The following is a 24,572-nucleotide window of genomic DNA, read 5'->3' on the forward strand; positions in this document are numbered from 1 at the left end:
TATCCTTCCAATGTAACACACTGTATTGCTGATCTGTGTATGTCATCAACTACTTATTTTCACACTAGATGTTGTTGCACATGCCACTTTACTCATCCTGCTGAACTGGTGCACAGTATTATTGTGCTACCGTGTAGTTATTGGATACTTTTATAGCTTTAACTTAATCTTCTAAACTTCTGTAAGAGCTTCAAACCAAATTTCACTGCAGTGCATAATATAAGTATAGCAGTAACAAGAATGTGTTCACTGGAACAAAAGCAGTACATCCAAACTAATTACATCACCATGATGAAAAAAAATATACAGCTGTCTATGCTTTTCAAATAAGTTTAACAGCGAAAACGTCCTCAGTTGGAAAATGTGCTGCACTGCCACAGTGTGTCCACTGGGTAGCAGCCTTGACCCATTCTGATATTTCAGGTTCAACTTTCTGACTTATTGGCAACAACAGATGGAAAGTGCCACGGTTATAGCGTGGAACTGATATGCTGCTTTAATGCCATATCTCTATAATAAAAATGTAAAAAGCCATATTTGAGTGATTTTTCTTCAAAGATTTGCAACATTAAAAATCTTTGTCATTTACTTGACCCGCGGCAAAAACAAAGGAAGAATCGATGCAATGTTCGTTAGTCACATGCCATCTAACTGCGACTTCATCGCAAGTGTTGTTTACTTCACTGCTATTAGAGTTTGTACTGTCACCATGTGTCATACAAAATATTTTTAAGGTATGTATTACACATATTACAATGCTTTTATGCCGCTGAATGATTTTTGTCTTTATCCTTTCCCGTAATTTATTTCCATATTTATTCAGTTTGCTTTACGTTAACTGATGATTGCAGTTTTTTTTTGCAGTGTCGTAGCCGAGGGAACATTTCTGCAGGCGATCTCAGATTTGTGAAGTGACACATGCATTTGTGTGTACCGCATCTCTTTGGGTTGCATTAGTCCAATTGATTCAATCTCCAATATTCACAGGTTACATAAGAACATTCAGAGTGTAAACGGCTGAGATGAGATGATGGTGATCCTCTCCCCTCATATGCTCTCTGGTCTCCCCCCGCCCGCCCCCATATACTCCACACTACCACACACACAGACCCAGACGCATCCCATTCACTGGATGTTACCGTTTATATGAGCACGTGTCAATAGTCAGATGACTCGGTACTCTGTTCTTTTGTTTATGAGATCAATGCGTACAGCATGATGGTAACGCGGTCCATCAGAGGCAGCAGCCAAATTCATCTCAGAGGGCTTGGTGGCTAGATGGGTTACAAATATTAGACAGGCTGAGAAAATGAGTGCAACAGTGATTTCATTATGGAAATCCTTTGTTTTTCGAGCACACTCTGTAACAGCTTTTCAAACACCTGTACTCCGACATCTGTGTAAATCTACTCCATACTGTATGAACAGTATGACTGGACAAAGTCAGTGGTTAGTTCTGGGGCCTCACAGCAAGAGGATCCTAGACTCAAGGACAGTTTGTTTGGAGTTTGCATGTTTGCATGGGATTCCTCTTGCAGTCCAAAGACATGCTTGGGGATTAGGTTGATTGAGGGATGACCCCCACAAAACCTGTATTGCATAAGTGGAAGAAAATTGAGCACTGGATTTGAGATTATAGCAACTTTTTTTTTTCTATAGTCATATATGCCCACTCTAATCCACCTACCCACCATCAAATAGCATGCTTAGCTCCCTCTGCTCACATTCATACTGTCAAGCAGGCAAGTAAAACTTTAGCACCTTTCAAAAGAAATATCACAAACTGCTTCACAACAAAAATGCTAAAACGTCAAAACAAAAGGATACCCAATTGATGAGTTTTAATCAATAATCAATTTTTATCAATCAATTTTAGCTGCCTTTTAGAAGAGATCACTGGGTCTCTCAGGCTCTCTCAGAGGGGTCGAGTTGTATGTTTGGAGGCCACAGTAGCCAATGCTCCTTCAGTTCTCAGCCTTGTATCCTGCACAGCCAGCAGGCCCTGCTTGCATGACCTCGGGGACAGGTTGGGCATGTATGGATGTAAAAGTTCACTGATGTATGCTGGTTTGTGTCAATGCAGAGCCCTAAAAGTCTAATCCACAATCATATAGTGGACCCAAAAGTTAATGGGGAGCCAGTGTAACTGAATTAGTAACAGTGTGACATGTGAGTACTTAAAAGACTTAGACAGAAGCCTCTGAACAACCTGCAGACGCTCCAAAGAAGCTTCCTTCAGACTAGTGAACAAAGTGAATTAATTACAATAATCGAGACGTGATTAAATAAAGGCATAAAAAACAATTATAACAGTAATGTTCTAACCACCTCTTGGATGTAATCCCATGTTTAGCGAAAATTAAACAAATTAAAGAGCATTTGGAATTTTTAATGAAGCAAGTCAGAAACTTTGCAGCTGTTATATGGTGTGCTGCAAAGCGCGGTGTCTGCAAATCAGCTGCGTTTACGTTCGCATTATAAGCAGCCGCACAAAAGCTGAAGGTGAGGCCGCATAAAACATTCAGTTGACATTTTTTGTCATTAAGGATTTAAATGGTGTACACTCCACTTGAGAGGCAAGGCTCCTTTATAAAACATTCCAGTTTAGCGACACTCACAGTTTAAGGCGGTGAGGGAAGCGAGGCCAGTCAATAATCATTTGTGAGACGGACCAAACCGGCGTTCACCTTCCCGAGTTAAAGTCCAAAAAAACAATCCAAAAAAATGCCTCAGCTGAGATGTGTTTTTTTAATTAGATACAGGCATTTAACATGAAGGGAAATTTCAGCATGTAGTGGTACTATGGGATGTTTGTTGTCCTCCACCTCTCCTACACATACCGCACTCTCACACCATCTCCTTCCTGATGTTTCCATGCCCCTCCTTGTCCTCTGCTCAAGGAAAAAAGTAACGGTTTAATTTGCTTCACATGCCGTCAAAAGGTTTTGCTTTGGGAAGGCGTTGCCATAACTCTGTATAAACATTGTCCCGCTTCTCGCTGGGACAGTTGAGTATGAGTTTATAAAAAGAAAAATCCATGGATTATGACTCAGGGAGGTGAAATTATTAGAGTGCATATCTTCACCACAACTGTGTGTGGATGTGCCTTAAAGACATTCAAATTAATCGCTGCTTTCAAATGATCGTTTTTTATTAGTGCTTACATGAAGAATAATGCAGCCAATCATCATTCCCACCATATTAAGCAAAATAATGTTTGTTTGTTTTCTGAGAGAGAGTGAACAGTCGTACTAAGCCTGTTTATGTCAGATTTACTGTAGCTTTGGCTTTGCGTAAAGAAGCTCAAACCCTGGGTTTACACAGCTGCCAGGACTGCCCAGTGTGGTACCACCTTGAAATGTTGACAGGAAACTGAGCCTGTCTTCAAAGAGGAGAAGCCCCAGCTACTTAAGCCAGACTAACAGGGAGACTAAATGTAAGTTAAATATTAGTCTTTTGCTTAGCTGAAAAAGATTTATCTTCAAAGTCAGTATGTATGCAGGCAACACAGTTCTTTGAGATGATGACAACGCATGTGTGTATTCATAATATTGGTCATAAATTAGTCAGGGAAATGGCCAATAGGAAAAAAGGTTAACCTGACAATGACACTAGAGGTCAAACCAGGGGAACACAAGGATTCAGTCATCGGGGAATATTCGTTTTTAGTTGGTGAAAAGTTGGAGTAGGGGAGTTTACGGGACATCTCAGTGTTTTTGGTACTTTTTCCATGTTCCTGAACTGCCGGGGGAGGCCACTGCTTTTGGGAATTCCATCACCAAAAGAGGAGTGAGGCAGACTTTGGATACACTTGGGGATACGATGTGTAAAAGTAACATGCACAAGAATGCGAGAACCCATGTGAATGTTTTACTAGCAGGACTTTAATGCGACAATCATTGTTATTTGCTTCACCTGACAGTTGTGAAGTTGTGGTTGATCGGTATGGAGACACAGAGAAGCTTAAAACAGTGACCACGGTAAAATAATAAAAAGATTAAAACACTCTTATCCCCTGACAGAATCTGTTAGGTTCTATTCATCTTGCCTGTGACCATACTGCACAGTCGACTGGGAACAGCAGCACGTAAAGCTTTTCATTTTTCAGTCTTAGCCCACAGACTGAGACAGAATAAGGACAAGTTAAAAGACAAGACAACAGGATGCCTTCAAAGACAACATGATACGACAGCTGATATTAGTGAAGGAAGCTGAACGTACAGCAGGTAGGACACCAGTGCTCATGCTGGTGTATCACTAAACCAGCGCATATCTGTACTGACAGCAGCCACGCAGGGGATAGTGAACATCTAGTGCTTCAGATGGAAGAATGCTAAACTGAAATTGAGAAACTTGGTAAACCTAAGCAGGCCCACAATCTACTATTCATGTTATCACGAGGGGATCGATGGTTTCAAGCTGCTTTCATGCACACAGTTACTGCCTCACTAAATGAATGATTTCCACTGAGGAGGAGCCTTTATTTCGTCCTTTGTAACATTTCTATGTCTCGTGTGTGGTGATCAGTTTTGATTGTCCTGTGTATCCGCAGCTCTCCAAGTCAGGGAACCATGCCTTCACACTGAAAACACTAAAGAGGAGACGAATGTGTGAGGTGTGCAAGCACAACATTGACACCCCTGCGGCTTTCTGCAAGGGTGAGTCCACATCTCAGGGTGGTAGCAGATCTAGATGCACGTCAGAGCAGCTCGCTGACTCTCGGAGTAAATTATTGCTTCTTTTTGCTTACAGAGTGCAAGGTTACAGTTCACAAGACATGTGAAGCCAAGGTGAGCTATACATTTTCTACCTGCATACCTTACCTCCTCCTGCCCAGAGCAAACTGTGCACCTTTCTCAAAGGTTTGTCGGGTACCGACGTCAATGTGATGTTAGTCTTAAGTGGAATAAGCCATGTGCATTGACCTAGATGTCTGGTTAAAGAAGGCCTGCCTCCAGAACTGCACTCATCCATGCAGTAACATGGATGAAAGGGTGAGCTCTCAAGCACCCGGAAAGTCTCCATTGTTTTTCAAAGTGACTCTTAATAAAGTCTGTGGCTTTAGAGGTCATGACTGTATATATGATACATCATTACTCATCGTTAGCACTGTGAAAATAGCTCTCGGGGTGATCAATTAGGGGCAACAGGGATCTGTGAGCTGTCAGTGGTCTGAATGCACAGTGAGGATCAGTGAGGAGGAGCCTAAACGAGAAGCAGCACAGCTCAGGGGATAATGCACGTTGCAAACAAATGCCGTCTGTGTGTCCGTCTACAGATAAGTTGTTGATTCTCAACTGGAAAACTGGAAGGCCCTTGTTTGCAAGCAGTCACTTTGTAGTGCTCTCTGAACAAACGCACTCACAAAGTTCAGTGAAGCTAGTGCTCACAGCTTCAAACCACATGCTCTGCCGTAAGACAATCTGCATTTGTCTGTCGGTGATTAGAAAGGAAATTGCCCAGTAAACACTTTAAGCTCAGCTGAGCTTCACCACAGCAGCATATGTGCATTAGTAAGTCCTGGTTTTAAAAAAGCTGCTTATACACTTTGAGTAAGATGTCCCGACCTTTGCTTATACAGTCCCCCAAAGAGTGGCCTCTTTCATTTAAACTGTGTGAGAGAAGCACTCTCTCCATCCACAGCTCATGTCGAGCCATTGGCAGCAGCAGCTTCTACTCTCATGTGACCCCACTCACATCACCTCAGTGTCACACGCTACTGAGTGAGTTCATGACCTTGCTGGAGCGGGACTGTTTTGTCTCACTCAGTATCCAGCAGCACAAGTCGTATACATGCACTCAAAAGCAGCACACCTGCCCTCTCAGCGCCACACAGAAGGACCCGTCATATATATTTCTCTGCTCTTCTCTTCACCAAGGTAACTCTCACACTCTAATGGTGTATGACACGCCTCTACCAGCTGTTGTGACTTAGTTGCGCGTATTAAAAGAGGATTATTATTTTTGTCATATGCATCCCCCCTCCCCCGGTCACCGGGGCAACAGCCAAAAACAATTCTCGGAGGCTGCAGGAGAGCGGGTGCCACGGTGAGTGGATATCGTCACGCAGGATGATGATCAGTCTGGATAGGAGAAGTCTGAGCGGGTAAATATAGAAAATAACGCGAGTGCCGCAGATGCCTGCGAGTGAGTGATCACAGGGGACGCAAATAAGTGAGAGGCAGCTGGGGAGGCAGTTTTTGTCTGTGTGAGAGTGCGTGTGATCAGTCCCATTTGGGGCTATTCATAAATAAAAAGGAACTCTGGGTCAAGGCTTCAGACTGGTGTGCTTCATATACCAATACCCCCCAGCCCTCGTAGGTTTCTGCTGTTTGTCTTCTTGCTATAAAACATGTTATAACACCACCTTCTTTTTCACTTCTTTCATTTCTTGCGTCTCACTGTCATCATCTCTTCTAACCTTTAATCTCTGTTAGATTTCTCCTTTTTCTGATGTTTTGCCGTCACAGTTAAAGCATCTCCCACCTTCTCTGTGTCATTTTTTTCTTATCTCCTTTTCAAATGTTTGATCCTTTCATCAGTGTGATATGGCAGTCACCACTACAGTTATAGTATGTTTTTTTTTTCTCCCTATTTTGTATCCTTTGCGCATCGTCTTGTCTTTTCCCATCTCATCAAGTGTATGTCCCCGCTGCTATTTGTCCTCCTGCCTCTTGTCATCACTCTCCCTCGGGGCACCGGAGAGGTCACTGTACACCCACTGTCTGCATGTGGCGTATTGATGTACGCGAGCGAGGGAAAGTGCTTGCATGGCTGATGTGCGTCGCTGCCTTCTGTGCGTAAGGCGCAGGCAAATCGGGAGGGGAAACGCTATGTTGCATGTGCTGCTGGCACTCTGCAAGTGTATGCAAGAGAGGGAGGGAGGGAGGGGGGCAAACTTAGTTGGTGAGGGAGAGGGAGGTAGTGTATGACACTCTACACACAGCGCTGCTCAGAGGCAGAGGGAAAGACTGAAGCTGCTTGTTGTGAGGTAAAAACACGCTTCGCTCTATATTGACTGACTACAGCTTTTTGCTTTAGTTCGCCTGCAGCTGCAGCATCACTTTCAGCTTGTCTAGGTTTTTATTTTCTACCGAGTAACAGCCTTACCATCTTTCTACGGTGTTAGCTCAAACTGTGCGGCATGTGATTGTGCATATTATTCCATTAAAGCCGTAGCCAGAGAGCTCTTGCTTTGCCCAGAAAGAGGATTTTGTTTACTGTGATTAAGGAAAGTGCAGAAATTTAAGCAGAGATTCCTGCTGTGACCTACAAAAATACGCTGATTTTAATTATTTAAACTGGAGAATGGATTCATAAGACTTACTTTTTCATGAGACAGTCGAGCAGGTTAGTAGTTTATGGGAACTGGGCCTAATCTGTGTTTCATTCGTTTATATATAATACATTTTGTGCAAGACTTGTTAAGGGTTTGATTGGATGTATTTGTGTGCGTGTGTCTGCTACTGTGTCTGTGTATTTTTATTTGCTTGTACTTTATTACTTTTAACTGTATCAATATTAATCCTGTAGATATGATGATGCAGGTTCCAGATTACTGTCTACTGCCTCAGTGCTGTGCTGTTTGTTATTGTGTGTATGCAAAGTCACCATTTAGGACCAAAGGACACCAGAGACAAAGGGACCCAGTCACCTGTCCTGACACCATCTGATGGATCCTAATGTCATGCAGTGAAATACAGATGGTTTTACACTGTCTGCTCATGCACACCAGCTGCTCTCCTAATGTTTCGTGCTGATATATGAAGTGACATGGGGTCATGAGTTTGAAATGATGCAAATTCAGATCAGTTTGCAAATGCTCAACAGATTATAGGCTGGATTTCCTTTTTTTCTTCTTCTTCGCGCAGATGCTGATTATTAGTCTAGCTCTTGACCAGCTGTCCTGGTTTTCTGAGTCTCTTCTCCTTTCCGTTGTCTTAAGCCGCCCACTTTCTCCTGCACGTCTCACAGCTGGGGCACAAGGTAGACGAGAAGTCAACAGATGTTTAAAGTGGATGCCGTTTATTACAAAATCCCAACAGATTGTTTATCTTTGTAACTCAATTAGGGTGGTGGCTTATCACTGTCACTGTGCTGCTGCTGCTTTTTATAACCATGACGTGCTTGTCCACAAATAATTATCACGGTTAATTTAATTTTACTGCTTTACTCACCTTAGCAACAATAAAGCATCGGCGGGCACAAGGGTGCACACAGATGCACGCTCAAAGCGTTTATATTTTTTAATTTCCTGAGAGGCTAAGCCACACCGTAATGCTTTGTTTAATATTCCAGGAATTATACAGCTCCCATTTTCTTAACAGGGTCGTAACAATGTTTTAAAAAAATGGTGTCAGCTTAGATGATGTCACTGTAATGCGCAGGGGGTGCAGATAGAAAGTTTTGATTCAGTTGCTGCTATTTTTCCAGTTGCTGAATGTCAAAAGGCATGCGGTGACAATGGGACCAGCTCCAAATGTATGTTAGTTATGAGGCAGCCACATGACACATTCTTCAAAATCGACTGCCAGATCTCTTGAAAAAGAGACTTTGTGGGATGATTGACAGACAAATAGACAAAATGAGCCTGTAAGTGTTCTGGGGGACATTTAGTCTAAAATAAGGAGCTCTATTAAAATAGCTCTGAGAAATCTCTCTGCTCTGTGTCAGTGGTCAGGAGGCATGTTCAGCTGTTGACATCTCTCTCCTGGCCAGCGGTCAGTCTCTTTTACTGTCCCCGTTTGCCTCTCCTCTTTCCTCTTCCTGTCTTCCTTTTTTCCTATGTCTACTTTGCGTTCCCTCGACATTTGGTTTTTCACTTTGAGCCCTTATTGCTTTATCCCATGGGTCAGTTTTGTTAGTTAGTTAGTGCTGTGCCTTTGATGCGCGTGATGCTTATCGAGGTGCTCTTTGTCATCTGACGTTGTTTATTCAGGAGGAGTACATGCCTGCATTTCATGGCAGGGATGATTGTGGTCATCCTGCCCCATGGCTTTTTAAGTAGTGAGGCAGAGAGGGGGGATTAGAAGGGGGCGACAGACTCCAGGAGGTAGGAAATAGAGAAACGAGGGATCAAAGATGACAGGAGGATGAAAGGCAGACTGCTAACAAGACAAGAAAGAGAGCGTGTTTCAGGTAAAGCCTCCTGAATCTCTCCAGCTGCTAAAAATAAAAGCCCACAGATTTTATTTTAGCTTTCAGCAACTTTGGGCATGAGTGACTTTTTTGTGAGAGTACAGAACATGGAATAAACCTGGTAATTTAGCTCTTTCCACTTTCTGGTTTGAAGGCTTACTCACTTCTCCCTCTCTGGAGCGTGATGTCAGCTCTGAGTTGACTGTCAGATTGAAGCTCGTTCCTTCTACATGGCACGCTGACGCCTGTGTCTCAGACACTCACATTTATCTTCTGCCTTCCCTGCTGTGACAGATCTCTCTGTGTTGGATTTCCTCTCCCAGGAATAATTCAGGATGTGGCAGTGGTCAGATCGGATTCATATTCCAGCTGCAGTTGCTGTGCTGTGGATGGGATTAAAAGGAGGGAGAGTTTAATCAGAATCAGAATCAGAAATGGTTTTATTGCCAAATGTTGAGCAGGTTTACAACATTAGGAAATTGCTGCGGTACTTAGTGCAAAACATACTGTCAGATAACGCTTAAATAAACATAAAAATAAGAATTAAAAGTGCTAAGTAGATAGATATATACATGAGTGCAGGTGGTGATCAGTGCCAACATGGAATGATCCAGTGAACACAGTGTAGGGTCATGTGTTAGTGGTGGCAACAGTCATATGGTTATTGTTCATGAGTCCAACAGCAGAGGGGAAGAAACTGTTCTTATGGCGAGAGGTCCTGGTGCGAATGGACCGGAGCCTCCTGTCTGAGGAGAGCAGGTCAAACAGACTGTGTCCAGGGTGAGAAGGGTCAGCTGAGATCTGAGCTGCACGCCCCAGTGTCCTGGAGGTGTACAGGTCCTGCAGAGATGGGAGTCTGCAGCCAATCACCTTCTCAGCAGAGCGCACAACACGCTGCAGTCCCTGATAGTGGCTCCAGCGTACCACACGGTGATGGAGGAGGTGAGGATGGACTCGATGATTGCGGTGTAGAATTGCATCATCGTCCGTGTTGGCAGGTTGAATTTCTTCAGCTGCCTCAGGAAGTACATCCTCTGCTGGGCTTTCTTTATGACGGAGGTGATGGTGGGCTCCCACTTCAGGTCCTGGGTGATGGTGGTACCCAGGAAGCGGAATGAGCCCACAGAGGTGATGAGGGTGTCAGTCAGGATGATGGGGGGGAGTGGGGCTGTGTGCTTCCTGAAGTCCACAACAATCTCCACTGTCTTCTGGGCATTCAGCACCAGGTTGTTGTGGCTGCACCAGGACACCAGACGTTCAACCTCCCTCCTGTAGGCAGACTCATCCCCGTCCGAGATGAGTCCAATAACGGTGGTGTCATCTGCAAACTTGATTAGCTTGACAGACTGGTGGGTGGAGGTGCAGCAGTTAGTGTACAGGGAGGAGAGCAGAGGAGAGAGAACACAGCCCTGAGGGGAGCCGGTGCTGATGGTCCGGGAGTCCGAGACATTCTTTCCCAGCCTCACATGTTGCTTCCTGTCGGTCAGGAAGTCAGTGATCCACCGGCAGATGGGATCAGGCACATTCATCTGGGAAAGAGTGTGGATCTAAACAGTGATTAAAAGTCAAGGATTTATTTATTTATTTATTGTTTAGCTACACTGTGAAAGAAAACATTAAAGAGCTTTTCAAAGATAATTTTGGGGGAAATATTTGCTTTCTTGCCAAGAGTTATCACACGTCTGTCTGTTTGAGATGGATTCAGACTGGAAGCAGACAGCAGGAGCTGTCGGAGCTGTTTTGGTGCTTCCTCATTTTTACTCTTTCTTGTGAGACAGCTATCAGCTGTAGCGTCCTATTTTATATGCACACGAGAGTGGCATCGATATTGGCATCTAGCTGCCAGCAAGGAAGCAAACATCTCAAAAAGCCCATCTTTTTGTTATCACTTGCTTCCTTTGCTCAGCGCTACCATTTCTTTTTACCAAGATAAACCAAAGAAACTAAATGGATGGATGTTTACCATTTCTCATTGACAAAAAAATGACGTTTCACCTGATAAATCGATCGGCTAATGAGTTCAGTAACAGTCGTCGAGTCCCCTGAAGCGGGGGGTGGTGTAGGGGGGTCGAGTGCTGTCACTGGCACCTCAGTAATTGCTGACTGATCAACGAGACAAACTGAACCAGATGGCTCCTTTCCCAGTGGCTCCAGCTTACAGTCCACATGCATTAATGAAGACCCTGAGGCTGGCAGAGCTACCAAAGACACGTGTATGCTCTGCGTGTAATTTGTGTGTGCGTTACGTGTGAACCTAGGCCGAGCAGCGCTGACATCCTGTTGCAAATTGCTTCCTGTTGACTCTGATGTCTTTCTCCTGCTGTATTTCTATGTTCTATGCCTCTGGGTTCAAACCCTGGTCTTCTTTGTGTGCGTGTGTGCATGTTCATGTTTATACATGGGTACACATGCATGTGTTATGTCTCCCACTGTTCCTTCCAGGAACTGACTACTTAATCCAGTAACAACCTTTATTAAACCTGTTAAGAAAAGAGTTATCCCCTATGGCTGAATCTTTGCGTTCTTTCATTTCCTATTATAAGTTTTATAACTACCTCATGGACTCAGTGACTCTAAAGCGTCCCACGTTTATGCTGAATAAATAAGTGTTGTTATGCTGGTTGTCTGTCTTTATAGGAGGTACACGATGTTACATAACACGACCTTCTTATAATTTCAGCAGGAGCTAATTTATGAAGCAGCAATTGTGCCCTTTCCCATTCACTCCCCTTTTTACTCATTCCTCCCTAGGTTGCATGCTCATTTATGTCTCCCTTTTTTCCGGTCACACAGGCCTAAACCTTCTGCGTGTAATACTTGTCACCACTGCAACGTTGCTTGTAATCTGCTTTTTGTGTATTGTAAAATTTGAAGGTTTTATTTTGGGTAGAAATTTCAATTCGACTGTCCTCTTGCCAAAACACTAAACTAATCCAATTTTTCTGGTTTCAAAGCTCTTTTAAAGTGACTTAAAATAAATTGTGTTCTACTTCTCAGAAAACTCACTGACAATAGTGTAGCAGTAGGAATAAGTCAGACTGACGACCTCTCCTCGCCAACAAGATACAGCGCTCAGACGATCTGCTGCTGATGTCTAGTTTTTGATACCATAGACACCTTCAGAGAACTTCAGTGGCTTAATATGTTCTTTGTTATTTGTAGCATGCAAAGAGCCAACAACATATGAGTGGTGGTCATAATGTTTTGGCGCACCAGTGTGTAATAAAGTCTCTTTCTAAGAAGCTGAATAGCAATCGTGATGCAGCTGCTTCAGCTCTTAATTTGGTGATCGTCACATCACAGTGCTGCATTTTACATAACATTTATTGTGTCTATTTAAAACCAAGCTGAGCTAACACGCACAGCTATAAGGATACACGCACTGAACATGAAAACAACAAACACATTAGTGAGCCTGAAGAGACAGGCTAATGCTAACCAAGCCCTCTATTACTAAGTACTCAATAAGAAACACAGCTTGTACTAGTGGCTTACTTTGACAGATGCTGCGTATAAAGACATAGAACCTTTTGGTAAAGGATGATGTTTTTCTTACAAGAAAATTTCTGGTTTTGTGTACTTAGTTTGATCTATCATGAAGAGCAGGCTCTGGTTGCATGCAGGAATAAAATTTTGCACGGAGAGATGGATTGCATAGCTTAAATGCAACCCTGAAACCTTTGCCTATCCAAAAATAATCTGCATAAAAATGATCTGCATTCATAAACACACTGATTCCTTGTTGGAAAAAGAAATTTGTCTGCTGGCTACAACGCAGGCCATGGAAATAAAAGTTTGCCAGATGCTAACCAGTCAACTGGCCATTGGGTCTGCAGACTGATTTTGATAATGACCTTGGACAGCAGATGGTTACTAAAGACAGTGTTCAAAGCAGCCACAGTCTTAATGTATTGTTATGTCACCACAGAGCTAGTGAATGTAATCCTGCATGGTCGCAGATTTTCCTGTTTTCCTTTCACTGTGTTTCACTGTGATTGGCATTTGACTAGTTAGGCCTGTCAGCACTTGCCAACACAGCCACGGAGGGCGGCTCAATCTCGTGGGAAAGTTCAAAGGTTGAAACCTGACATGGTGTCACCTGTCAAAGCGCACTACTGGGGCCCTTAGTTGCACTGGATTACTGAATGTTTTTCGTTTCTATCCATGGGTTTCTTTCCATTTTTCTTTACCCTCTTACTTTCTATCATTTCAGCCGCATTATACATTTTTACATTTTACGAGAACCTCCAGATGAGTCCGAAAAGTATCAAATAATCAAGAACAGAGGAAGCTACAGGAACCTGTTCAAGTTTACTGTCATAGCAGTGGCTGTCTTCTGTTCAAATGACCTCGGCTTCCCTCTGTCTCTCTCCATCTGTATACGTGTGTTTATAGTTTTGGCAACTTACCTTTGGCTCATCACTACAAGGACTGGATGCCACATGTTGAGTCCCCCTCAAGTCTATCTATCAGTGTTTCTTTCTAAAGAGGCCAAAAGAATGAAAAAGTGAAATCAATCATTTTTATTGAGCACTTCTTAATAGCCTGAGCAGCTTATTCAGCTGCCTGGTCAGCACAATAAACACCATTCAGCAATGACTAAGAATTGAAAGAACACTCTTTGGCCTCAGGCTTTTTGTTGTTTTTGTTTTTTTACAATTGTTTACACACATGTACACACGAGCAGCTGTTGAAGTTTGTTTCTAAACATCTACGCTTGTGCGCACCACTGAGTGTATAGATCATTCTACGTGTGTCATCCATCACTAGTCCATCATAAGGAACAGCTGCATCTGTTGACCGACAGCTTCTTCCTGAATCCAGCTGCTCTGAGACGGAGGAGAGCGAGAGTGAATTTTACTATCCTCTTCATCAGCTCTCCTCATTCCACAGCGTTCCATCTCCTCATCTGTACTACTGGAGCTGCACCAAAAGCATTAAACCAAACACATGACTTGGCATGAGCTGCTTCCTCCCAATGTATATGTGTGGGTCTGTTAGAGCTGCAAAGAAACAACCACGTGCTTTCTTTCCTTTCAGGTGACTCCCAGCTGCACCTCAACACCAGAAGTGGTAGGCTCTGGGGGGGGGGGGGGAATCACATGTTTTTTGTCACAGAGAAATTTTTATGATGATGTGAGTGCAGCACCAAGATCTTTTTCTGCTTGTCTCGCAGCACACTTCCACTAAATCAACTTTGCAGAAAAAAAGAGGCTCCATACCAAGGTACCGCAAAGCATGATCAAAAACACAAACCAAAGAGAAAAGGCATTTTTGTGCATTTATAACAGACAGACACAGACAACAGCAAAATCTACAGTGAGGACATTAATTATTGCTCTGCCTGAACTAAAAGAATGGATTTTCACAATGTCCAGAAGTAAAAGCGTGGAACAGGTGATGGAGCACGTGATGGAGCGCCACTACGACTTTGACCTCACCTACATCACAGAGAGGATCATCTCAGTCTTCTTCCTGCCGGACCTGGAGGAGCAGCAGTACCGCAGAAACCTACAGGAAGTGGCCTCCATGCTGAAATCCAAGCACCAAGATAAGTTTCTGGTCAGTGTGAAAGGCTGAAACAATAAGAAACATAAAATTCAAAACAGGCATAACAATGTTTAATATTAGATTCAAGCAATGGCATTTTGGATTTTTAAATGTCTTCTGCCTTCCCCCAGCTTCTAAATTTATCAGAGAAGAGACATGACATCACCAGACTCTACCCAAAGGTACAGGCACTCACATCTGACACATAACTCAGGCTACTAAGACCGAAGTGCATGAGCAATGTATGTGATATACTGTAGGTACATTTATACACTGTATATTTAGGCTTAATGAAAATACTTTACAAAGCATAAAACCACTAGTATTTGAAATATCTTCCTCTGCGATGCAGGTGCAGGACTACGCCTGGCCCGATCTTCATGCTCCACCCCTGGACAGGATCTGTGCTGTTTGTAAGGCCATGGAGACGTGGCTAACTTCTGACCCAAACAATGTAGTGGTCCTCCACTGCAAAGTCAGTGTAGTCTGAATACTCATCTGATTCCTTAGCGGTTAAAAAGTTATAACACCAGTAAAACTGATTCGATAATCCCTTTGATTTTTGTTTTGACAGGGGAACAAAGGAAAGACAGGGGTCATTGTGGCAGCCTATATGCACTACAGCAAGATATCAGCAGGGTAATCTGCATTTTGATTATGAGTCTGCTCTTAGCCTCAATATGCCAGCATATGTAAGGATCTACTGTTTGTACAAATGAGCCCTTGCTTTATGTCCAAAAAAGCCACTAAAACAATCTTTGTGGATTTGTTTAAATCTGTAGATAAAGCCACCAACAGATTTCATGACTTCCTCTTAGCATACACCTCATCAACATCAAGCTCAAAACTAATACACTTCTGCCCGTGTTCACAGAGCCGACCAGGCCCTCACCACACTGGCCATGAGGAAGTTCTGTGAAGATAAAGTCTCCTCTTCCCTGCAGCCCTCTCAGAAGAGGTGTCAGTCCCCTGCATATCATCCATTTCCTCCGCCCGCCATTAATCTTTTCTTGTTGTGTTACAGTTATCACCTCAGTCACTGTGTCATCACACCATTTCTTCACCTATCTTTGACAGATACATCTACTACTTTGGTGGTTTGTTGTCAGGTACCATCAAAATGAACAGCAATCCCTTGTTCCTGCACCAAATCCTCATTCCTTCACTACCAAACTTCCAGGCAGGAGGAGGTCAGTTTTATAGGCTGCACTTTTTTTAAATGGTAATTTTCAGTGTGAAAGTGGGAACAGTCAGTGTTTTACAACACTGACTGTTGGGGTGGGGGTGGGGGGGTGGGGGTGGGGGTAGAGAAAACAACAAAGCCTCTGTCTGCAAATTCTTACCCTTTTTATTATCCCTAAACTTATTTCTGTATTTGCAGGTTTTTATCCTTTCCTGAAAATCTACCAGTCTCTTCAACTGGTGTATACCTCAGGAGTCTAGTAAGTAACTGGTCAGCTATATTTGTGTGTGTTTTCAGCTCACCTCCTGTGGGCAGACGTCTTTCCTTCCCTCAGTCTCTTTGACACATGTTGACTCTGTCTGTGTTTAGGTGGAGCTGGGACTCTGCTTATGTTAAAGCGTATGCTGTTTGCCAGTGTTTACCCAACTGTGGCATGTTTTGACTTGTTTTATGTATTTTAAGATGGACTGTCCATTTTTTCTACTCTGTGTGCGTGTACCTGTGTGTGTGTGTGTGTGTGTCTAGTGATCCACAAAGCTCCAGGGCAAGAAAGCTGTGCGTGACTATGGAGCCAGCACTACTATTGAAGGGGGACATTATGGTGAGAAATAGCACATGATTAACTGTATGTCACTAATTTACAACCTTTCTTTGATTTATATCCTCTCCGTATCCACAAATACATACAGTACATCACTGCAATAACTGCAACACTTCTGCATGTTTTTTTAGCTAAATCCTGTAGTCAGAGGATTTTATCCACGCTTAACAAAACGGCTACACAAAATACTTTTTGCCCTCCTGACTCTGATGCACTTTTGTAACTTTACTTTTGAACAGTGCTTTATTATTTTTAAACCACTTAAGCGTTAAATCTTCCAGAGACTGCATGCTCATTTTCTCCCATCAAGAGGATAAAAATATTCAAGTCCTTAGCAGCCCAGGAATAAAAGAAGGCATTTTATTTATCTCAGTGTAAGGGGCTGCTATCTTGAGACTATCGTTGTACACTGCTTTTTTATATGCATCTTTGTCCATAGGTAAAGTGCTACCACTGGCGGAGACGAGCAACAGAAAGAGAGGTGGTCTTTAGAGTCCAGTTCCACACCTGTACTGTTCATGGAGCCCAGCTGTGGTTTGGCAAGAGTGAACTCGACCAAGCCTGCATAGGTATAAAATTACAAGCCCAAAGTTTGTCAGTTGTTTGGAGGAGCATGGAATGGCAAGAAAAAAAATGCCAGCTTGAAGCAATGACAGAGTCAGACAATTGGGCATAGAAACTGATGCTGGTAACTACAGTCAGTTGTTTCAGACAACGTCACTTTTTCTGTAACTCACTTTAAGCATTTGTTTTGCAGACATAACAGCAATGTAGAGGTATGTCATCATTCCTTATGTCTACTCTGCTCAAAAATGAAAAGAACAGTGTTTTTAATCAAAGTATAGCATTAAGTCAGTTAAACTTCTGGAGAATTGATTTGGCCAGTTACATTTCTGGAGACTGGCAGTTACTCTAAGAGAACTGGACAGGGCTGTAGAAGGTGCTTAGCACATCAGCAGGACCAGTATCTGCTCCTTTCTGCAAAGAGAAACCGGATGAGCACTGGTGTGAATCTCTCTGACCAAACAATCAGAAACAGACTTCATGAGGGTGGCCTGAGGCCCTGACGTCCTCTAGTGGCCCTGTGCTCACTGCCTGGCACCTTGGAGCCTCACTGGCATTTGAGATGATGGGAGCAGGTTTACTCTGAGCCCATGTGACAGATGTGAAAAAAACCAGATAAGCCATGGAGAACTTTATGCTGGCTGTAACATTGTTCAAAATGGCCAGTTTTTTGGTGGGTCAGTGATGGTCTGGGGAGGCATATCCATCAAGGGACTCACACACCTCTACAGGTTAGGCAACAGCAACCTGACTGCTATTATGTATCGGGATGTTATCCTTAGACCCACTATCAGACCACTGGGTCCTGGGTTCGTCCTGGTGCACGACAATGCCCTGCTTCATACAAACTACTGACTACAATTTTGACTGCAATGAAATTTCTACAAATTGGACTAGCCTGCTGCATCATAATTTTTTCACTTTGATTTTTGAGGTGTCTTTGACATGGTGATATTTTTCTTCCCATCCAACGATGTGGCATCCTTTCTTTCACATTACCCAGTCATATCAGGACAGATATCCAGCATTATTTCTTTCCCTGTTGAGATCTGATTTATTTTCAAAGTGTTTCTCAACTTTTTTTGAGCAATCACAAGCTTTTTATGTCACTCTTAATTGAATTTTCTTTTAAAACTGGAGCATTAGCCAAACTTTTTCTTCTGTAACTGTTAGTAAAGCTCATAACATAATTACTGTTGAAATGACTTGTGCTCTTTGAAATGTGCACATATAAAGACAATAGCTACAATGGTTCTGAAAAGGAGCATTTACTGTTTGTAACTCTATCCCTGTAATTATGTGCATAGCACCCCCAGCAGGCTTACTTGATGTTTACTTGCTGTGTGTGGTTGTAAAACTTTAGTCTGTGTCATTGTTGCCGCCCTTTGCTATCCTTTGGCTCCACCCCATCTTGAAGGGGAGTTAGTACTGTTAGTACTCTAAATAACTGCAGCATGGTTGTTTAGACTCTGCCTCACAGCATAAAATACTACAAAAAGGAAACTTTCTGCTGTATAATTCTGCTGCTAACTTGAAATTGTTTACATGACTGTATTATTCAAGACCCACTTAATCCTCAGACCATTGTTTTGTTTGTCTTCAGAGACAAATAGCAAAGGACAGCGTCAGCTTAGATGAAACAGAAATGGTTTAACGTGGTTCACTAAGCAGCAGGCTAAGGACAGTACCTCTAAGTGCTACATGCTGACTCATGCATAAAATATACAACTAATATTAAATCCACACTTATGTATGAAACTAAAAAACAAGCTAATTTTAGATAGACTTCTATGATGTGCCGTGCTCTGTTTCCTTTTTTGGCCTATTTATTTCCATTATGCTGGGAGTAAAAGCAAGTATCTTTATTTATTTACTTTGTTTTGGTGTCTCTCTGTAGTTACAGTCTGGATATTTTAGTCACTCCTTTATGTTTGCCTTTCTGTAGATGACAGGTTCCCCCCCGATGCTACAGTGGAGTTTATCTTCGCTAATGGACCAGAAAAAATAAAAGGTAAATATCACTGTTACCTGCATATCTTTGAATAATTTCATGCATTCCTCGCACCCAGTCTCTTCTTTCTCATTTTAAATTAAGTTCAACACTTTATGGTTCTATTCTACGGCATGAAACTCCTTGATTTTAGCTTCTGCTATACCAGCAGGCTTAATACAATAGCTATATAAAGTAAAAACAATACACATACAGGACACCACTCATAAATACTAATAAAATCTAATATATTAGTAATGAGTTATGTGTAAATATGTTTCAAATAAAAACTTTGTGTTTGAGGTCAAGAATACCACCAGAATGACACCTCCATCAAAGTGGAATATAACACCTCGGATCCTGTTGTCAGATGGGACTCCTATGAGAATTTCAATCTGCATCATGAAGACAGCATGGAAAGTAAGAAAAGCTTTACATATACATCTAAGATCTACAGCCATGGTCAAATTCTGTTAAGTCTTCTGTTTTATTTTTTTTTAAAAATCATCTAGTCCTTACCAGGGCTTAAAATGAGATAAATACAACCTCAGATCAACTGAAGACGCAGTCCAATGAAACACTAAGTACACTCCATGATTCAGTAGCTTGTAGAACCACAATTAGCAGTGATAGCATGCAGTAATCATCTTTGGTATGACTTTATCAGTCTGTCACATAGTTGTGGAGGAATTTTGGCTCACTCTTTTTTACAGCATTGCTTCAGTTCGTTGACGTTTGCAGACATTCATTTATGCACAACTCTCTTAAGTTCTCACCACAGCATTTCAACTGGTTTGAGGTTTGGACTAATTGTCCCCTTAATTTTTCTAGGAACAGTAATATACTTATTTTTTGACACACTGTTTCTTCATTTTAGCTCAGTATTAGTCGGCTAAATAATGACCCAGTGTAGTATGTCATATTCTGTAGTTCATCTGAGGTTGTAGTTACCTATTTTTTAGACCTGCTAACGACCGGATTCTTTTTCTTGTGTCCTGAAAGAAACATTAGAATAGAAAGAAGGTGAGCTTTCTTCATATTTTGACTATGAGCTTTAGATAAAGAAGGAGGAATCAGATTTCCATCTTGTTTTTATTAGATATCTTTCATACAAGGGGACCGCTGGATGGAAGCTTATACGCCCAAGTGAGGAAGCGACGTGGACCAGGAGCAACTGCCTCACCAGCATCAACCAATGGCTGCCTCACTACCAGCCCAACAGTGAAGACTCAAACTTCCACCCAATCCAAGACTCTCACCTACACCTCAAATTCCAGCTACTCCTCAGTCCCCTCTGATCACCTGGCTGACACCGCTCTATCCATTAATGAAAGAGATAATATTGACTATCCATTGAGGAGAAGCAATAGGGAAGATGAAACAAAAGAGAAGACAAGAGGAAAAGAAAGGGACAGAGAAACAGCTATATTAGATGATACAGACCCATTGGGTCCTGGAGGGCTGAGACGAGAGCACTTGTGTTGCGGACAAGCAAGTATAAAGTGTGGTGACGTGGGGTTGGAGAGGGACAGAGAGACCTGTCTTCCCAACAGTCACTGTCTTGGACGTTGCAAAAGCATTAAAAATCATCCAAAAAGTCAAACTCTGCCAGTTTTACCATCCAAATCAGTGTCCCCTCATCCTCATTCAGCTCATATGGAGCTCTGTCATCGCCACAGTGCCCATCCTCTACCAGAGTTGCCATGGGAACGTTCAACTCCCCCTCTACCTCTACCTTTTGTCCATAGGCCATGTTACCCTTATTCCACTCGCGATCATGCACACCCACACAGCCACACCCTGCCAGCCTCAAATAGACTCTGCACTGGGGAAGAGTGTCACCTTCTTCATTATTCCAGCCACATCCCAGGGTCTCATCTATCCAACCAGCCGCAGCCATCAAGCCCTTACAGAGAGATGTTCTTTGGCTCTCCTGCACAGTCCTCTGGTTGTCCCTGGCAAGACTGCTCCTGCAGACGTGAACACCAATCAGCCTCACTTAAAACAATACACTCAGCTTACCCAGACCAATCAGAAACAATACACTGGTCTCAAGGAACAGGTGTACCTCCACAATGGGAAACTGAAAATCCATGGGACATAGCAAGAGAGGCAGAATTTTGGCAGTGCAAAACCAATACACCTGTATTTCATCTCTACCAACCCTCTCTGGACCGAGGTCCAAATCTAGAGCACCCTAGATTTGTTGTTGCACCTCACCAGAACTACCCAATCCCCCAGTCACTAATAGATATACGGGATGGAGCCAGCAGTGGATACCACACGCCCTTACAGCCACGCCACTCCTGCCCCTGCTCACCTTATGAGTCATCTCCAGCTGAAAGCCATGAGAGCCGAGGTTATGCCTCAGGATATCACTCTGGATCAGCCTCCCCTCTACCTGCTAATAGCCCATCACCTGCAAAAGGAAAGCTGCCCGAAACCTCACTGGGATCCAGAGACCAAATGCACAATGAGCATTGCAAAGGTAGAGGAAAGGACTAAGTGGATGGGTTAACATGCTTTTTTTCCCCTTCTTTTATCATCATCACTCTCTTATGTTATACTTTCATCTCATATATTTTAATCTCTCTTATCAAAGTCGAAAAGGCCAAGACAGACGCAGAAGATGAGATATCCCAACATTCAGAAACTAAGTCTGATTCTAATGGACAATCAAGCACCCCTGGACCAGACTCTGACCATGACTACACACTGGTTGGTAGCAGCAGCCCCACACACACAGAAGACAGGTGAGTGAAACTTTGCTTTCTGACATCTCACAATTCTGGAAAATACAGCTACATATAAAGATATGAAGAAAATTATCATATGTGGTCTTTTCATTAGTGTAAACGTTGACAGTCCTTCTCAAAGCCAAGACACATCAACACCTCAAGAGTCCAGCGCAAGTAACAAAAATGTGAAACCAACAGAAACACAAACTCAAGGTTCAATCATACCTGTCAACCCCATGCAAACATCAGGTGAGTCTTCTGAAAGTAGCAGTCCTGATGGTAAGCTTGGAGCAGTCAAGGTAACGGGACATGCACATGGATCTAACACATCACATGCTTCAAGCTATGCAACTGTCATTATTACCCCAGTTCAAGTGCAACTCAATGGTTCTGCCCTCCCTAATGATAGCCCATCAGACAGCAGCAGAGGCATATCCATAAATCCAGCAACTAGTTTAAGTTCTAGCCCTTCCACCACTTTCCCAAATTCTCCTATTGGTTCCCCGGAGCTACAGTCTTCTCCTCTGCGCTCCTCATCTGCTACAGACACAGCAGGACAAAGCTTGACTCCAGACAGAGACAGCTCAGCTGACACCAAACCGCCTTCACCTGTTCCTGATGGATACCATACACCAAACTTTCCCTCAGCATCCTATTACTACTCATTACTAAATGTCCCCCATGTTCCATACACTGGGTACACTGCAGTCACTATCCCCGCCATCCAGCCACCGCTCCCAGAGAAGAAACGCTTTTCCACAACAGCAGGATCCCTAAATGGACACAACTCTCTAATTCGGGCTTCCTCAGCTCCTTCCCCCACACATCATGTTACTTTCTCTCCTGCTGTTGGAGACCAGAGGAGGGGGTCTGCACAGCACAGCTGCCGGGAGGAGCCAGACATCAGGGTCAATGCTAAGTTTGTCCAGGACAGCTCCAAGTACTGGTACAAACCAGGCATCACCAGAGACCAAGGTGAGAGCTTTAACGAAACATGAATTGGTAGTATCGGGAACACTTAATACATCAGGATGGTTCGTATTTAACTCGTATTATGGTCAGTGTGTCTATGTTGGGCCATTACATCATAGCTCTAATGTTTCTACCATAGCCATAGCTGTGTTGAAGGACAAGGAGCCAGGAAGTTTCCTCATCAGAGATAGCAATTCCTTCCAGGGTGCCTATGGCCTGGCTCTCAAGGTGGCTACCCCTCCTCCTAATGCCAACTTCTCTTGGAGCAAAGGTATCTATCATAAGTTTAGCTTGTTTATAATGCCTCAGTCACACAGGCTTAGAGACTGGTCGGTGACCCCCAGGCAACCTCTCACTAGCGAACCAGTGTATTGCCCAACCATTTGACAAGCAGTTCCTGGAGGTTGCTGGCTGCTGCTGGGTGAAATTTGTTGCTGCAGCTAAAACCTCTTTGTTAGCAGCAATCTGCTAGTAACCAAGGCAATAACTGCAAACAATAATGTTTGCTGCACACAGTAGTTTGCATGGAAGGTATCAACTTGTCTGCAATCACTCATTGACTACTCGACAAGAGACAGTAAAACTTGAATTAGTGCAACACAAACTGGAAACAGAGAACCTTTGCATTCAAAGTAAAATTGTGCCTTACCACTGCAACCCATACATTTCAGAAAGCATAATGTTTTTACTCTGAAGGCTGACAGTTCATGTGTCTGATTTGCATATGGTTTGCAGCAAGCTTTTGGCAAATGTTTGCATATATTTCAGCGTCTTCCATGCAAACTACAGACGTCCGGACGTTTTCAGTACAGCACTGTACACCTCTGTGCCTCAATTCCTCCAGCCACCAACTTGGCAACTTGTTAGTGAATACACATTTTTCCATAGAGGCCAATGGTTGCCAAGTACTCAATTACTGTTCTCTAGGGCAGCGGTCCCCAACCTTTTTTGCGGCACGGACCGGTTTATGCCCGACAATATTTTCACGGACCGGCCTTTAAGGTGTCGCGGATAAATACATCAAAATAAAACTAGTACCAGTACCAAAAAAAAGAAGATTTATTCATAACACACGTGAAAAGACCCAGGACAACCGAGTTAACGATAAAAACGATAAAAACGATAAAAATGATAAAAACGATAAAAACGATAAAAACGATAACAAAATAACGCTGAAAACCGATAAAAACCCTGAAAACCATACATTTCACACCTGAGCCTCAACTCTCGCGGCCCGGTACCAAACGACTCACGGACCGGTATTGGTCCGAGGCCCGGGGGTTGGGGACCGCTGCTCTGGGGCACAACTTGTCACTGCAGTATTCTCCTGAACAATAGGTGTCACCACTGAGACAAAACCTCCAAATCAGAGGAAGTCAAAACCAGTGTTGCAATGTCTCCTTTTGTATTATGAGTGAATTTTTCTACGATTTTCTGCACTGATATATAGTTAAACTGTTGGTAATAAATAAATAAATCAGATCCTGGGTGAAGTTACAAAAGTTGAGAGGTGCATAATCAGCCGAAATGACCACTTGCGCCAAAGAATGTATGGCACTTTTGCTATGCAGTGTTGTTTGTGAGGTTGAAAACGGCTGGTATAAAGGGCCCATAAAGCATGCAAACTGGAACACAGAAAGAAATAAAGAAATAAAATGGACATTTACCAAAGCATCTAAAGACATGAGAGCCAGGAAGTTGGCTGCATTTTGAAAAACGCCAAATAAATTATTTTGTAATGGTGATACAGTGTGTTAATGTATTAAAATGGTTCATGGTGAACATAATAAATATAATATGGTCAGAATAAAAGATATCAGCTACATTATGCTATAT

At 42.9% G+C, this 24,572-nt stretch overlaps 1 protein-coding gene and 1 long non-coding RNA gene across 7 annotated transcripts in view; one reads left to right on the forward strand and one right to left on the reverse strand.

Annotated features, from left to right (window-relative positions):
• LOC118453749 (uncharacterized) overlaps window positions 1-13,622 on the reverse strand; it is a 23,959-nt gene extending 10,337 nt beyond the window's left edge. Inside the window, exons 1-2 of the long non-coding RNA XR_004843431.1 lie at window positions 13,548-13,622; window positions 9,303-9,521 (exon numbers count right to left, since the gene is read on the reverse strand). This is a non-coding gene — a long non-coding RNA (uncharacterized LOC118453749). The remainder of the gene's footprint in view (window positions 1-9,302; window positions 9,522-13,547) is intronic.
• LOC102788689 (tensin-2-like) overlaps window positions 1-24,572 on the forward strand; it is a 31,120-nt gene that overhangs the window by 3,631 nt on the left and 2,917 nt on the right. For 2 of the 6 annotated variants that reach the window (XM_006784481.2, XM_006784482.2), the window contains exons 2-20: window positions 4,553-4,658; window positions 4,753-4,790; window positions 14,179-14,211; window positions 14,315-14,364; window positions 14,517-14,700; window positions 14,820-14,870; window positions 15,041-15,163; window positions 15,263-15,327; window positions 15,563-15,646; window positions 15,766-15,878; window positions 16,070-16,130; window positions 16,397-16,472; window positions 16,912-17,041; window positions 18,982-19,047; window positions 19,330-19,446; window positions 20,126-21,514; window positions 21,629-21,779; window positions 21,877-22,739; window positions 22,876-23,007. In XM_006784481.2, coding sequence (XP_006784544.2) covers window positions 4,553-4,658; window positions 4,753-4,790; window positions 14,179-14,211; window positions 14,315-14,364; window positions 14,517-14,700; window positions 14,820-14,870; window positions 15,041-15,163; window positions 15,263-15,327; window positions 15,563-15,646; window positions 15,766-15,878; window positions 16,070-16,130; window positions 16,397-16,472; window positions 16,912-17,041; window positions 18,982-19,047; window positions 19,330-19,446; window positions 20,126-21,514; window positions 21,629-21,779; window positions 21,877-22,739; window positions 22,876-23,007 — 3,832 coding nt within the window. Of the gene's footprint in view, window positions 1-4,552; window positions 4,659-4,752; window positions 4,791-5,768; window positions 5,880-6,949; window positions 6,992-7,165; window positions 7,351-14,178; window positions 14,212-14,314; window positions 14,365-14,516; window positions 14,701-14,819; window positions 14,871-15,040; window positions 15,164-15,262; window positions 15,328-15,562; window positions 15,647-15,765; window positions 15,879-16,069; window positions 16,131-16,396; window positions 16,473-16,911; window positions 17,042-18,981; window positions 19,048-19,329; window positions 19,447-20,125; window positions 21,515-21,628; window positions 21,780-21,876; window positions 22,740-22,875; window positions 23,008-24,572 lie in introns of those variants that run through there. The other 4 variants (XM_087840639.1, XM_006784483.3, XM_006784484.3 and 1 more) reach the window with 4 other exon arrangements.

Source organism: Neolamprologus brichardi, chromosome 5 (genome assembly GCF_056152115.1).
Source record: "Neolamprologus brichardi isolate AB-2024 chromosome 5, ASM5615211v1, whole genome shotgun sequence".
NCBI classification, from domain to species: Eukaryota; Metazoa; Chordata; class Actinopteri; order Cichliformes; family Cichlidae; genus Neolamprologus; species Neolamprologus brichardi.